Below are 14,917 nucleotides of genomic sequence, written 5' to 3' on the forward strand. Positions count from 1 at the left end.
CTCAGAACCACAGTGTTTGTTTGGGTCCCAGAGGATTGAGGAGCCACAGGGATAATTTATTCGGAGCTGCTGACCAATTACTCACCTGCCACAAGGGAGTCACAACAAATAACCATGTTACATTCCACTCCCATCAATAGCCCATTATTCTACAATTCATTGTGTCTTATCAGCCGTCTGGTAAAACTAATCCTGTAAATATGATGTAGTGAAATGAAAGCTTTGATTGATTATCAGTCGATTCATAATTTGGTCAACTAGCAACACAAATATTTTATTTTTTCAATAAATTATAATACTATGAAATACTAAAGAATACATTATCCCTTTAAATTGTGCACAAGGTAATTGTTTAATAAAGTTGTTGAATTTAAGGCTATATGGTTCAAGGCTGGCAAATTAAAAACGTCAGCAAGAAACAAAGGCACATGCAAAAAGCCATTAAACAGTTTTTTAATTTTCAAATCTACTCCTTTTCTTCTCACTAAATAAAAATAACTTTACAAGGACTTCGATGTACAGCCTATGATAAAGTTCTGTATATTAACTTTACTCAAACATGTACAAACACATGGTTTGGACAATAATCTATTACTATCAGGCGCTTGCAGACACATTTTTTAAGAGAGAAAAGGTCCTGCTTCTTGAATGAATAAATTGCCCAACAGCCTGAAATGCAATGTTACACATGCACCCTTTAACTTGAAAAGGTCGGGAACACGCCATTTACAGCTTAGTGAATACCTATTATACAATGAGGTCAAAGACTGAGGAAGAAGAAGTGAGGTTATGAATATTGTTGAAATTTCCCTACAGTGTAAGAACTCTGGAGAATGTCAAAGAGCCTTGTTTATGTCATTAGTTTACACAGCAGCTAGAGTATGTTTATAACCTGTGCTTTTTAACATCCTCTAACAACCTTCACATTTGATTTAGTAAGATGCATTTATTTATAGCAAAAGTGCAGTGCAATACTTTTTAAATTCTGATATACTGCAGATATTGTTTTTCATAGTTATTGTGAAATGTGTCATGATCTTTTTGTAGTTCCTTTTTTTGTAATTGTATATGTCTTGTAAACATTTTTTTAAAAGGGTTTCACAGTAGTTTTAAATAGTTTTATATTTTCTCGTATCTCATAACTTTCAATAAGTGTGTTCCCCACCATTTTACAGCAATGCCAATTCTTTGTATGTGTATACCTATTTGGAAATGAATAATTCACCAAGACCTTGTTACTTTCAAACCTTAGCAGGAATAATGCAAAAAGCACAATACAGGCATCAATTTGTACAGTCATTACATTTATTTCTTTAATTTAGTATTTGTTTATATTGCATTAACTCTTTTGCTTCTACATTTATTTGTGGCTAAATGTGAAGTGTGTCACTTTATCTCCCCAAGTCCTTCTCTAATATAACACACCAGTTTCCCTGGTCGTGGTAGCTGCTCTGCACTGTGACTCCAGCCTCCTGAGCACACAGCTGCTCCAGCTCCCCCTGCTGGAACACATGGTAATAGCGATGAAAAATTGGAGCTGGGATGCTCTCGGACTCCAACTTTAGAGCAGAGCTGGAAGTCTGACATGTGTCGCCACCCAGACTGGGTTTGGAGCTGTGAGTGGCATCCCTTGTATCTGAAAGCATGTTGGAGTCAAAGCCTGGACTGGCGGCAGGGTTACAGTCTAATGTGGTTTTAGGCCTTGAGGTCTTTTTCGATTTCTCTTTCTGTCGATCCTTCTTCCCACCCTCTCCTGATTCTACCTCCACTCGTTTTTTCCCGTCTTTCAGATGCCAGGGAACCAAAAGGTCCTTGGTCTCGAAGGCTGTGCGGTTGGTGTGCACACTGAGTTTGCCATCATTCACATGTTGATTGTTTTCTACTGTCCTGTAGTTGTCTTCTGAATGACTGCTGTTATGGATACTCAATTTCTCTTGAGGTTCCTGGCTCTGCTCTGGTGGGTTTTCAGTTGGGTTGGGGTTCTCAGGGTGCTCTTTGTTCTGGTCTTTGAGGTACTTGGACCTCTGCTTGTTGTACTCTTGTTCAAAAGCCCAAACGTAGATTAGCGCTCGACCTCCAGGCTTCAAAAGTCTCACCAGCTCCTGCATTGCTGCCTTTCGACGCTCCTAAAACACACACACACACACACACACACACACACACACACACACACACACACACACACACACACACACACACACACACACACACACACACACACACACACACACACACACACACACACACACACACACACACACACACACACACACACACACACACACCTTAGTAGGGAGCAGAAGCTAAGGCATGGGATGGATAAACCAATCATTTAAATCAATATTATAAATAATCTATTTATTTGAGGAGTGAAATAACAGTTTAATCATAGTAACTTCTTATTTTAAGAATATTACAACAATGTCAATTTCAGAGTCACCAAATACCAATCAGTGCCACAAACTCCACCAAACAGTTCATTATCCCTTTGAGGGTATATACATTATTTGAGAGTGAATGGATTTGTCCTCAAATGTGGATCTATCTCACAGGAGCCAAACGTGTTTACTCACAGTTTCAACTAGAAGCTTGCAGCCTGTAGTTGAGAAACTGTACAACAAGTTCCAAAGTTCCTACAGAGATTCAGTTTCCTAGCATCCAAAAAATAGTTTGGGTCAATTGACTGAAGAACCTTGTTGTTTTTTGTGAGGGATAATCTTTCAGAAAGGTTTTGATAATCCATGTGTGTACCTGTGTGGACAAGTGGTGTATGACAGCTATAGAGATGCAGGCATCACAGGAGGCTGTTCGCAGAGGGACACTGAGCGCATCAGATACAAACGCCTGGAAACCTCTCTCTGCACAGATCTGGACAAGAGCACTGCTACGGTCACAACCAACCTGAAATAACAAAGAATGGGAAGAAATCATTCACTAACAGAAAACCAGGTACATTGGAGCAGAGAGGTCTAAACATGTAAAAGGTATAAACATATATTGCCATATTTTCATTGTCCTAAGAGTTTTGGTTTTTTTTAGCTTTTAAGGTTCTTTGTATATTTGAATTTACATTTTGTGTAAATACTTGTCTTTGGCATTTCCTTTTTTAATGCTAAATAGTTTCTTAAAATTACTTATTTTTATATTTTTGATATTAGTATGTGTAGTCGAACCTGGCAATAATTTTGATTCTGATTCTGAACGAGACCAGATAATAGTTTTTATTTTTTTCATGTAAGTAATGTATGTAAGGTGTAGCCAACGAGAGAAAGTGAGAAGACAGAATGGGAAAATATTAAACGCAGAATCTGAGCATATAAGGGCAAGGGAAATAGATAAGAAACAATTCAGTAAATTGAGGAAAGAAATAATTATTTTTAACACATTTTTGTCCCAGGCAGCAATTCAATCAAGCATCTTATTGCTTCCTCCCAAAAGAGACAGAGGTGATAAGACATGGTGAGAAATACTACTCCACTCTCAATCTGTTACTGATATGCACACACACACAAAGGTCAACCCTCCTCATTTCAATTGAGAAAGGGGAGGTTAACAGTGTTAATGTGCAATGGGAGAGGTTGTGAGAAGGGAAGAGGGAGAGGGGGGAATGTAGAGAGGAAACAAAAAGAAGGCGCAGAGGGAATGAGATAAATGTAGGAGAGAAAAACAGAAACTCAGAAAGTTGTTGTGTGACCTGCGTGTTCACAGTGTTCTCAGTAATGATTTATCACGGTCTGAGTCAGGATAAGCTGCTTACACGCACCTCCAAATCCCAAACATGAATATCCCAGTGTGCATACGTAAACAGTAAATGTAGGATATTGCCATGGAAACTGAGCTTAAAACAATGACAACCAGCAGAAATCACAATGAGAGCCACACAGGCATCAGCACTGACTATATCATCCTTAGGTGTATTGTTTTCTGTAGCTCCTTTAACACAAGACATAATGTTTACACTTAACAACCAAGCTACTTACTGATTACTGCCAATAAATGAAGCTTTTTCCTTTCATGTTAACATTTTGACATGTTTTAGAACACAATCATTAAGCCATGACTTCACACAAGGAGCAGCTACTTACCAACGCAAAGTGCAATGATGCAAACCCGTGAAAATATAATTTTCTAATCTATTTGTCTTGCAATAGACGCTTATTATTAAAGTTAATTATTTTGGGAGGTAAGCTTACAGTATATGCCTTCTTTCTGACAGTGGGAGGATCACATTGAATAAAAATCACAGTAAGTTAAGCACTAGTTAGAACAAGTTTAACGCTGGTCATTTTTTTTCATTTAAAGCATCTATTGAGATGCCAAATGACGCTTGGAATTACAGTCGTCATATTTTATTATGCAATAACCCTATAAATAGTCCTCAAACAAAATCCTCGATTTCAATTAAATTAATTAAGTGAGTTGTGTCTTTAGTGAATGTTAATCATGAATGCATGTCGACAGGAGGCTAATCCAACGTGCTGTTAAACTGCAGCCAGACTGACCCGGTAATACAGGAGCGTGAGCTCTTTGAGCCGACCGGCTGGAGAGACGTCCGCTTTGACTTCAGTGAAAAAGTAGTTTTTTAAGGGGGAAAGACAATAACTATTGAAATGAAATACAAATACCAGGTTTTACCAAGGACAAATGAATAGACGCCAAAAAACTGAAATGATTTAGCTATTTCGGCTGCTACTGATTTGCTGAGTGTTTGTGAGACATAGCCTGAAGTCATGCCATGTTTCTCTTCATGACTTATTAAGTTATGAGATATTACATTACTGTGGGGATGTAAGAGGCAGTAGCAATAACACCAGAATAGAAAAGGACGTTTCCCCACGGGGATCACTGAAGAATCACATAATTACAGACATTATGGTAATGCATGATGACACTCACTGCAATCAGGTCTGGGTTGACTCCCAGGTATTTCCCGTTTCCGCAGCCCACGTCAGCCAGCACGCTGCCAGGTGGGAGCGAGGACAGGAAAAGGCAAACACGAGGCCAGGGGGAGTGGCGGGTGCTGCTGAAGTGCGAGGCGATGGCGTCGTACACCCGGTGCACATACTGCTCCTCCAGAAGGGCCGCGTCGGCATGGCAACAGGGTAGTGAGGGAGGGGACGGCGGAGAGGGTGATGGGGGTGCTCCCTGACTATCACAGGCAGAGGGGAAGGCTGGAGAGAGGGAGGGAAGAAGGAAGGGTAAATGGGTTAAGATGTATCATCCGTACTGTTTGTACTGTATATCATGTACTTTACAGATGGTACTGCCTTTGAAAATCGGTTGTCAAATGCCGGTTATAATGCTGTCTTTTGTTGACATAACATTGTGTTTTATTGTGCACATTGAAGATTCTCACCACAGCAGCAGGGTTCATGTCTGATCTTGCGGAAAGTGAGAGAAGTGCGGGTGCCCCTCTTGCTCAAAGTGAGATTGCTGTGAGTCCCGGGGTCAGCTGTCATATCACCAGGGGACTGTGGGTCACACGCTGGGACCATGTCAAACTTACGAGGTGTTATCCTGAGCAGAGATAAGACACAGTTAGAGTCGTGTTTCGACAAGCTTAAATCTGAAAGGTGAATGCACTTTATTGTGAATACCAGAAGATGTGACCAAATCCTGAGTTAATGGTTTCATGTTCATGTTTGAAGGGATTCAAATTACACAAATACTGCACTAAAGCCCAGATTTACATTGATTGAATCTGTTTTTAATGGAAAAGACCTGTTGTCACTAATGGGTGAACCTAAGGCTCATATCAGGATGAACGGGCCGGCTCACCCGTGGGTCCAGAGGAACCTGCTCTCTCCCTTCATCACCAGGAGGCTTCGTTCTGGCAACACCACGGCAACGAGACGACCATCGGGATGACGGAACTCCATCACCGTCTGCATTTCAAACACAAACAGTAGACTACTTAATGAATACTGAGGGAGTCATTCACTCACACACACAGCAACAGGAAGACACAAACATCCATTTATCTTTACAAAACAGCAGTAAGAAACCGGCCAACAGTGAAGGACAAAAACATACATTTTCTCTTGCAGCAGATGGATTGTGCAAAAATATTATGGATGCACAGATTTGACTTTTTACTCAAAAAGTACCCATTGTGTTACCTGAACCCATATCTGCCTATGCATAACTACTGATTTGGTATGAGGGTTTTCTTATTTCCAGAAGTAAAATGTGTATACATCAATGTTTGAACTGAATTGGAATCAGTTTTATTCAAAACAACGTAAGGTCAGGGATTGCATTGGTACAACCAACTGATTTGGCGGCCCAATAATGAATACAAATAATAAACCGAAAGAGGAAACACAGGTTTCGATAACAACATTGACAAAGATTGTATTTGCCCACATCACAACGTACACTTATTTCTGCCTTACGAGGTCCGCATCGATGCTTTATGAATTTATCCAACCCTCCTTATTATTCTGTAGATGCTACATCCATCTTCCTGATAATAAGTATCAGAACTCAATACTTTTAGAACCAATTCTGAAAAATGTAAATCAAATCATCAATCCTATGTAGAAAAAGATGGTATCCAAACTAATAAAAGCTGCATCTGTTTTTTTTTGTATTGTGTATTTTGTAGAATGGCTGTTTGATTAATGAGAAATTGTTTCCAATTTTCTCACTCTGACCTTTTAATAATCTAGCAGTTATGCATCTAATTTATTTCTTTATAAAAATGGCTGATGCAGTAATACTGTGCTGTTAGTCATTGAACAAAAGCGGGATTAACTGCGAGTCTGTGGAGCTGTTAATGTTTTTTCATTAAAAACATATTAACTGTTTCAAAACCACAGAACCGCAGAATCAATACATATTAAATTCTGAAAATAAAACCTTTCTCTCTTTTTATTCAACAGTTATGCATGACATCACAGAGAGGAAACAACCAAAACACACACACTCTGCTATCTCTCTCGCTAACAACTAGCCATCTCCACCCCAGCGCTGGTGTTTGATCCTGATGTTTTCTTACAGTGCATAACAGCATGAGCTCTGCTGGGAAATTACATCTACACAATTTCAAACTGCATCCCTCCAACTTCTGACAGCAGGAAAATTGGATTGTGTGAAGCAGAAGTGTGTGTGTGTGTGTGTGTGTGTGTGTGTGTGTGTGTGTGTGTGTGTGTGTGTATAACAGACAGATAAGTGTTTGTGTATGATTGTGAGAGAGCAATGAGCAATATACATGCAACACCAGCAAATGATCAGATGTTTGCCTAAAACCACACACACACACACACACACACACACACACACACACACACACACACACACACACACACACACACACACACACACACACACACACACACACACACACACACACACACACACACACACACACACACACACACACACACACACACACACACACACACACACACAGTACCCATCTGAGGAGTATTGGCCAATCAATGAAACCAGTGGAATGTGACTAAATCAATGGTGATGCTGCGAGCCACGCTTTACTCCAAGACCATTCATCATTCACACACACATGCGCATACACACATACACACACATACACACACATGCACACACATGCACACACATGCACACACACACACACACACACACCTGCAAACACGGCTATTGAACCTGTAAAGCTATTAAAAACACTATTCCATTTAACTGCAGAAAAGTCTATATATTTTTAAATCAGATTAGTTTGGTAACTTTCTATATGTTAGCAGTTTAACCAAATCAGGTCACAGACTGAAAGTGAGATTTATTTTTATGATGCATTGAAGAATTTGATTGCAATTGTTCAACCTGTTACACCAACAGATACACATACAATACCAATCAAACCACAGGGAAAAGGGCTGCGAGACAAAATCTCTACTATATTCGGTTATTCATGTGTTCCAGCAGTTGTTTGGATTTAGCTTACTGTTGAATAATGTATGCAGTCCTCCCTTTGTGTTGAAAAGGTTCATCCCTTTGGATCGATTTTTAAATAGTCTTTAAAAAAGCGCTATTCATATTCTTTATAATCATATCAACATATTCATAACCTTGCTTTTATGGTTTGAAATAGTCCATATCACGAATTAAACTATATGTAATCTATATCTTTGAGTTTTGTGAATCTATACATGTTGAAGTATTGATGGAAGACCTCAGTGTGGGAAATGAATCAAGTGAAGTCTACATAGCTACGTGTAAAATGTCAAATTGTGTGCTTGTGCTTAATAAATCCTTTTTATTTCGTTTTCAAAAGCCTTTTTTTCCGATATTGTTCCCACTTATTAAAGCCCTTAATCTTTACTGAAGAACTGGGACAAAGAACGCACTGCACTACACACACATGCTGTCTGTCAGTGTTTGTGTGTGTGTGTGTGTGTGTGTGTGTGTGTGTGTGTGTGTGTGTGTGTGTGTGTGTGTGTGTGTGTGTGTGTGTGTGTGTGTGTGTGTGTGTGTGTGTGTGTAACAGATGCTGTGACAGTTGACAGCTGATTGCTAATAGAGCCCCTGCTTTTTCAGACAAGCACGGACAGATGGGTGTTCATCTGCAGCAGCCACCCTGCAGAGACTGAATCAACATCCCAGCACCAGGTGAGTAGTGAAGGACAAAGCAAATCCCACGGTTTAGAAAGGTTAAACTTTATCTGTTCTGTTCACAACCAAGGGGACGCCTTTAAAAGACTCATTTACTACATACTGTATCCACTGAAGGCCACGGTGAGCATGAAAATTTTACCAAAATAGAAGTGTGTCAAAGATGGAGCAAAGCAGGTGACTAAATGTCAGTAAAATCCCAAAGACACCATATCCAAGTATATTTCCATTTACAACTGCCTTTTAGCTCTGCATCCCTGCTCTTTAAATGGGTAACTTTCTTTTAAATGATTGATGATTGCACCTTGAGCAGCACTGGTCGATATTGGCTACACACGCTGACTGATGAATTGTATGGTTGGGTGTATTACACACAGGGCTGTGAGGAGTTCTTCCCTCAACAGCATGTGAACTATATTTTGATTAAATGTTTTATATCACAAAATGACAGACTGATTCTTACCTTTGCTCCCAGGCTCAGTGACATAATGGTGTCCTCAAAGGCAGAGTGAGTGTCCACATGAGGAGGAATGCCTGAAGATATTATACAATATACATGAAGGATTCAAATAGTTGAACAAGTCAAACTTAATCAAGGTTCTTTAAAGCATGTAAAGGGACACCATTGAACCGTCAGTGATGAGGGACACTCAAATCATTCTTGAATTTAATAATACATTTGAATTGATGAATATATCATTAAAAAGCCAATCTTTAAATTAAACCCTTATGACCGCCCCAAAAAGTTTTGCAAGCACTGCACATTTGTTAATAATGACTGACAGGGAGGGATTACTTTAATTATCCCTTGTAATATAATGTTGGAAAGGTTTTGCTGCCACCTGTTGGTATGACTTATTAAAATTGAATTGTGTGTATATTTGGAAAAACAACCAACAAGCGTTTTTAACTACTGCGTCTGAAATCAACAGGTCTCTGACCAGCACTCTCATACACATGGGCAGTGCTGTTTACTCCTGTGAAACTTGTCTAAGTTTATGCTAAAATACAGGAGAGTCATAAGAGACAGAGACTGGAGTAACTCACCCTGTCCAGACTCATACTGGTTGACAGTCAGCTGATCTGGCATGATGTCGATGTGTTTTTTCTCCACACACCGCTCCAGAACAGGGAGACACTCCTGAGGAATACCTGGATATATAGGCACACAAACACATGTATAGGCTACTATAAGTTACTTCCATAAAATCTTTGTTCATAATCATTTCAATGTTGTCACATTCTCTACGCAATGTTCAATAAATTAGATAGATATCTTACTGCAGTTTCTATGTTAGATAAAATAAAGCAAGTTTACCTGCAGGTAATGGCTTGTCCTTATCCACATTGTTGTTGTCGTAGCGGAATTCAAATCCATAATGTTTGACTCTCCTATGCTTCAGAGCTTTTTGAGCTGAAGGACATGAGAATACATTTAGCAAATCATGTTAGCAAAAAAAAAGGAAAAAGGTTTATTTCCTCTGAATAATAGACATTACAATTATGAAATATTAAAGATTCATGAAGAGTGTCTGTCGTTTATGATCAAGTTCATGGGTGATAACGAGCAGCTCAGCATAGCGACTGAAGTCAGAGGTTTACAACAAAAAAAAAATTGACAAACCCAGTATGCAAACCCTCACCAGTGACATCAGTATTAGTGGGCGACCAGTCAATGGCAGCGAGCAGCAGAGCCTCTTCCTCTGAAGACACAAAGTCCTGCACCAAGACCAATCCCTCTGGCAGAGAAACAGACGCCTCCTCTTCACAGGTTACTGCATACACACAGAAACAAAACATACAGTTGGATTCATCAAATAGACAATTTGCCGCACGTTTTTAAAGATGTTGATCTGGGTTCTGACTGAATGCCATAAGCTGTATTGCATTATTTCATTTCTTTCTCTTATATGTGCTCATAGTCACTTTAGGCTCAGTATTTGTTATTTCTTTTCTTTATCTGTACTGATGTTGGTGTTAAAGCTATTTGTAAACTTTAAAAAAGGCACTATATGAATAAAGGTTTATTATATATTTCACAGTAAGGTTCACACGTCTGGTTTCCAAAAAACGTCTTTTATATCGGAGCTGATTTCAGAGCATAAAGCAAACAAATCAAATAGATGTTTTATCTTGTTAACTTACTGTTAAAATACACACAAACAATAATTCATTTTAAACAATTATTGCAGATCTTACAGTGTATGCTTTGTGTCTTTGGGTACACACTTAAAATCCAAGTACCTGAGTCTACATAACTGAGGTAGAGTGTGACGCTGTTCTCCCCACATTGAAGCTTTTCCCCGTTAAGGTGGATGTGGGCTTTCCGAGCACTCTCTTCGGATCTGGAAATGACAATAACAAGGGTGTAAGCTTTTATGTTTTAAACGTCTAAAAAACCTCCTGGTTGTGATTTGGTATTGTCCATGCATCACCATTACCTGTATGTGACAAAAGCGTAGGGCTTGTGAGGGTGCATGATCAGTTTGTCCACCTCTCCAATCTGTTTCAGCGCTGCAGACAACTCCTCTCGACTAACACCGTTCCCCAGGCCCCCATTAGCCACCACCAAACTCTGCAGAGGAGACAGAGGCAGACTGGTTGGTGTCTTTGAATGCTTCCATCCCATAGCTCACTTTGCCATGTAATATAGCCTGGTGGAATAAAACCATAATCATCTGATACACCCCATTCCTCCTGAGTCTGCTTAAAAAGTACAATGTTTGCTGTAAAGGGAAACACACACTTAAACATTGGCCCAATAAGTAAGCGCCAAGGTAATTAAAAAGGTGAATACAGGATTTTCACAACTACTAACTTTACAGTCAGTTAATTGATCCTATTATTGCGATTACTTCATTTGTTACATTGGTATGACACTCACTTCCCGTTGTCATGATATAACATTATGCAAACGTATGTCCTAGGATACAACAGATCATAAAAAACATGCCAAAATGGATCAGACTTTAAAATGTTGAATGTATGTAACTGTAACATCTTAAAATACTGAGACTTTGACTGGAAAAAGCTACACATTAGCTAGCTTTCTTCACTCTCTCTTGTTGATTTGTATTTTATTTAAAAATACCTTGGTAGGCTGCGGTGCTGTACTAATGCCTTCATGTTTCAGCAAAGTGTGACTCGCTTTTAACTGTTTACGAATAACTTTCTTGTCCTCTTTACTCCTTCTGACGGTCTTCACGTTGTTTTCCACACTAGCATCCATGGTGCATCATGTTTTACTGTCCGAGTGCAACAAGCATCAAACACTGAACGTTCCCGATGATTCTCGATAGCAGCACCTGCGAGGTCTTAATGTCTACAGAGCATTGCTGCCCTCCTTTGACAACCTTTTCAGAGCAGATATTTTGGATGTGTCAGAGCAGAAAAAGCACAAGAGGAACTAATAACATTATATGGTGGATGAAATTCCCAAGTCTTAAAAGTAACAACACCACAGCACAATACTAAGAAGTAAGATTCCTGCATTCTTCTCTCTTTGACTTTAATATTGCAAGCATTAAGATATACTTAGACTATAAATGATTTCAAAAGTTATGATTATATAACAACAATAAGTCCTCATTTTATTTCATAGTAAAATATTCTTATGTTTAATAAAGTACACCTTACATTTGCAATAATACTAATTCATAATAAAAAAATACACTGTAAAAATCTAAGACAAATATAGAGTACTGTGTGAAACACAGTTACATAATGTATACCACAAATACAGTTATACTCCAAAGCACTCCTAATGTACAGATATTTTACTGTCAAACCCTATTACAGTAGAGGTAAAGTAAACGGGTAATTACAAAACAATATCTAACAGTGTGTGTCTCAAGTGAAATTTTTAGTTTTAACTTTACATGTGTGAAACTGCTATGTATTTTTGAATAGGTATCCAAGTAGGGACATATTGTTATATTGTGGTGTATATATGTCAAGCTAATAATAGTATTACTCTTGTCCTTTTTGTTTAAGTAGTCCTTGTCTTTTCTCTTCTGAGCTTACCATCTGTCACTTGATGTCCAAGCCTTACTGACATCCAGTGTTTGCACTGTAGCTTCATTATATAGCACCTAAACCCTGATGGCAAATCCATGCTGCATGCCTTTCTAATCTCCCAACAAAAGAAAGACAAATATGCTCCAGGGATAATTCTATAGGCCTTGATAACTTGATACTAAGGGATAAAAGTGTGTATAAGTATGTAGGATGACTATCCTTGGGAGACTGTTTGCCATTCCACTTCCATCTATTTCATTCATCCATCAACAGACTGCACTCAAATGCTGGCAACTGAGGATACTCTTATATTACCTGAGATTGAAAGATTATTTACACAGGCTGGGCCATGCATATGAATTAGAAAACTCAATATCCTACATATCAGGGCAGTAACTAATCAAATACAAGCCGTCATTCAAATTCAGGCATGTTGCTAAATTGTTATTGACCCATGCCTATTCTATTGTTTTATTCTGCCCGGTTTGCAGTAATCTCTGCTTCTAGCTAATTAGCTCTGATCCTGCCAATGGATTCCTCTACAGCATATGTTCCAGCATGCACGTGGATGTTTCTGAATGTGTTTGTGAGAGTGAAACATTTGTGCGTAGGTGTGTTTGTGCGTAAGTGTGTTGTGTAATGAAGCCCTCACCTGTCCCCAGTCATCTCAGTAATTACAGTGCCAGGCTGAGCTGCTGGCCAGTGGGAACCCTTCCTCATCTTAACAGCACGCTCAGTTTGTTCGGCAAAACAACAGCTGGTTAGACAGGAGACAGGAGGCTGCCCTTTCCAACATCATAACAACACTCTGCTCCATCTTGTTTTTCAAAACGGTGTAATTAATCAAATAAAAAATAAGGTCTTGTTATGAGCATCAGGTACAATTGTAGGGGGAATTAATCAGGTCTAGCATGAGGATTTGGCAGTCATTTACAAACATTTAATATAAAATGTAATAATGTTTGCAACAAAAACTGTTGAAATAACATAAATTATATAAATGTCTTTTTTTAATCCTGTGCACAGAATCGGTTTAAAAGAGGGGAAAGATAGTTTGATTCAAAGGGTAGTAAATTATACTTTGTCTGATGGACAAGTGCGTTGCAATCCAGTCAATTTGACTTTGTAAACTTAGAGTAAGTTGAGAAAACGATCACACCATTGGCTCTGCTTAATAGTTGCTCTAAAGCTTTTTAATATGACACAACCTTCCTCTGAACATTGAGCAGTTTCGTGTTCTTTACTTTTTCTTTTTTAAGAGGAATTTGCATGAAAGCTGGTTTAAAGCTGATCAAAGTAAATTTGTGATCTTGGAAACAGCGGTTGAGAAAACACAAATTCCACTAAGTAGCTAAGTTTTATATAAATAAATAAAAACATGTTACATGATCAAAGCATCAACCTGGTAGTGAGATTTTGTTTCCTTACTTTTTTTTGTTAGACACAATTTGAACTTTATCTTTTAAGTCTAATTTCACAAAATATTTTCGACTTGTTAAGCCATTTATGAACTTGTGAACAAAGAGTGGCAAGGTTCTGCCAAGGGGAAATGTCACTCTCAGGTTTTGAACAGGGGATTAGGAAGATATTTCCCTTGCCAGTGCTCAAGGGCAGCTTCACTTCACACATCAGCTAAGCTTGGAAAGAGCAGTGTAACGGTGAGAACCTTTTGTTTACCCTGAGGCATACCTTTACCCTTTGATTTTTGCCTCTGGCAGAGGCTGGCAAAGAAGTTGCCGGCATCTTTGTAGTCTAATGAGCTGAGGACTGCATGACAGAGATGGACGGATAAAGAAAACGGATCCTGCTTTTTAAAATAGTGATTCTGATCTCTTGATACTCTGTGCAAATAAACATCTATCTTGTGGAGAAAGATGCTCGTCTTAAAAAATGAAGGGTGATAAAACAGGATAAGATGAAGAGATCTGGGAAGAAGCAACTTGAACTCCCTGTTTGTATCACACACAGAGAGAAATTGATAATAGTAATAATGGCTTTGTCTTTGAATTCCAGAACCGCACAAATGTCATAGAGACAGAAATTATAATTATAAGGGCATTATAATATATTACATAACACAATGTAACATTACAGGGCTGAACTTTGAGGTTTGTGTGTATGATCTCTGTCAGCTTAGATTAATTCCTGTCTCCCCTTCGATCAAAACTGCTGTAGTGGAAAAGATTGAAAGATCAAATAAGCAAAGCTGTGGGCTAAATCATTTTTCAGCTCCAGCTATTTGAACAACAATGTTCAGGCTAAACCACATGGTATTTTGTGTTTATTCAAACAGTATTAACAAAATGTGGAG

The 14,917-nt window shown here is 38.7% G+C and overlaps 1 protein-coding gene across 3 annotated transcripts; it reads right to left on the reverse strand.

Annotated features, from left to right (window-relative positions):
• Nucleotides 1-671: 671 nt before the first annotated feature.
• alkbh8 (alkB homolog 8, tRNA methyltransferase) lies at nucleotides 672-11,861 on the reverse strand. 3 transcript variants are annotated; one of them, XM_063906362.1, is made up of 12 exons: nucleotides 11,681-11,835; nucleotides 11,031-11,243; nucleotides 10,834-10,934; nucleotides 10,233-10,364; nucleotides 9,908-10,003; nucleotides 9,637-9,774; nucleotides 9,053-9,123; nucleotides 5,779-5,885; nucleotides 5,357-5,517; nucleotides 4,897-5,171; nucleotides 2,752-2,901; nucleotides 672-2,126 (listed from the first exon to the last, which is right to left on the reverse strand). In XM_063906362.1, the coding sequence occupies exons 2-12, from the start codon at nucleotides 11,216-11,218 to the stop codon at nucleotides 1,392-1,394; spliced, it is 2,154 nt and encodes a 717-aa protein (XP_063762432.1). In that variant the 5' UTR covers nucleotides 11,219-11,243; nucleotides 11,681-11,835; the 3' UTR covers nucleotides 672-1,391. The 3 variants fall into 3 exon arrangements, with proteins under 3 accessions (XP_063762432.1, XP_063762430.1, XP_063762431.1); XM_063906360.1 differs by having other exon boundaries at nucleotides 674-2,126; nucleotides 11,031-11,164; nucleotides 11,681-11,861; XM_063906361.1 differs by having other exon boundaries at nucleotides 675-2,126; nucleotides 9,637-9,741; nucleotides 11,031-11,164; nucleotides 11,681-11,861.
• Nucleotides 11,862-14,917: the final 3,056 nt, after the last annotated feature.

This window comes from Eleginops maclovinus, chromosome 18 (assembly GCF_036324505.1).
Source record: "Eleginops maclovinus isolate JMC-PN-2008 ecotype Puerto Natales chromosome 18, JC_Emac_rtc_rv5, whole genome shotgun sequence".
NCBI lineage: Eukaryota > Metazoa > Chordata > Actinopteri > Perciformes > Eleginopidae > Eleginops > Eleginops maclovinus.

Excerpts from the sequence above, each read along its gene's own strand:
- alkbh8 (XM_063906360.1), bottom strand. The coding sequence starts at position 11,818 with ATGGATGCTAGTGTGGAAAACAACGTGAAGACCGTCAGAAGGAGTAAA. Across the intron at positions 11,165-11,680 it reads CAGCACCGCAGCCTACCAAG|AGTTTGGTGGTGGCTAATGG; the intron begins GTATTTTTAAAT and ends TCTCCTCTGCAG. Across the intron at positions 5,518-5,778 it reads AGGTTCCTCTGGACCCACGG|GATAACACCTCGTAAGTTTG; the intron begins GTGAGCCGGCCC and ends ATCTCTGCTCAG.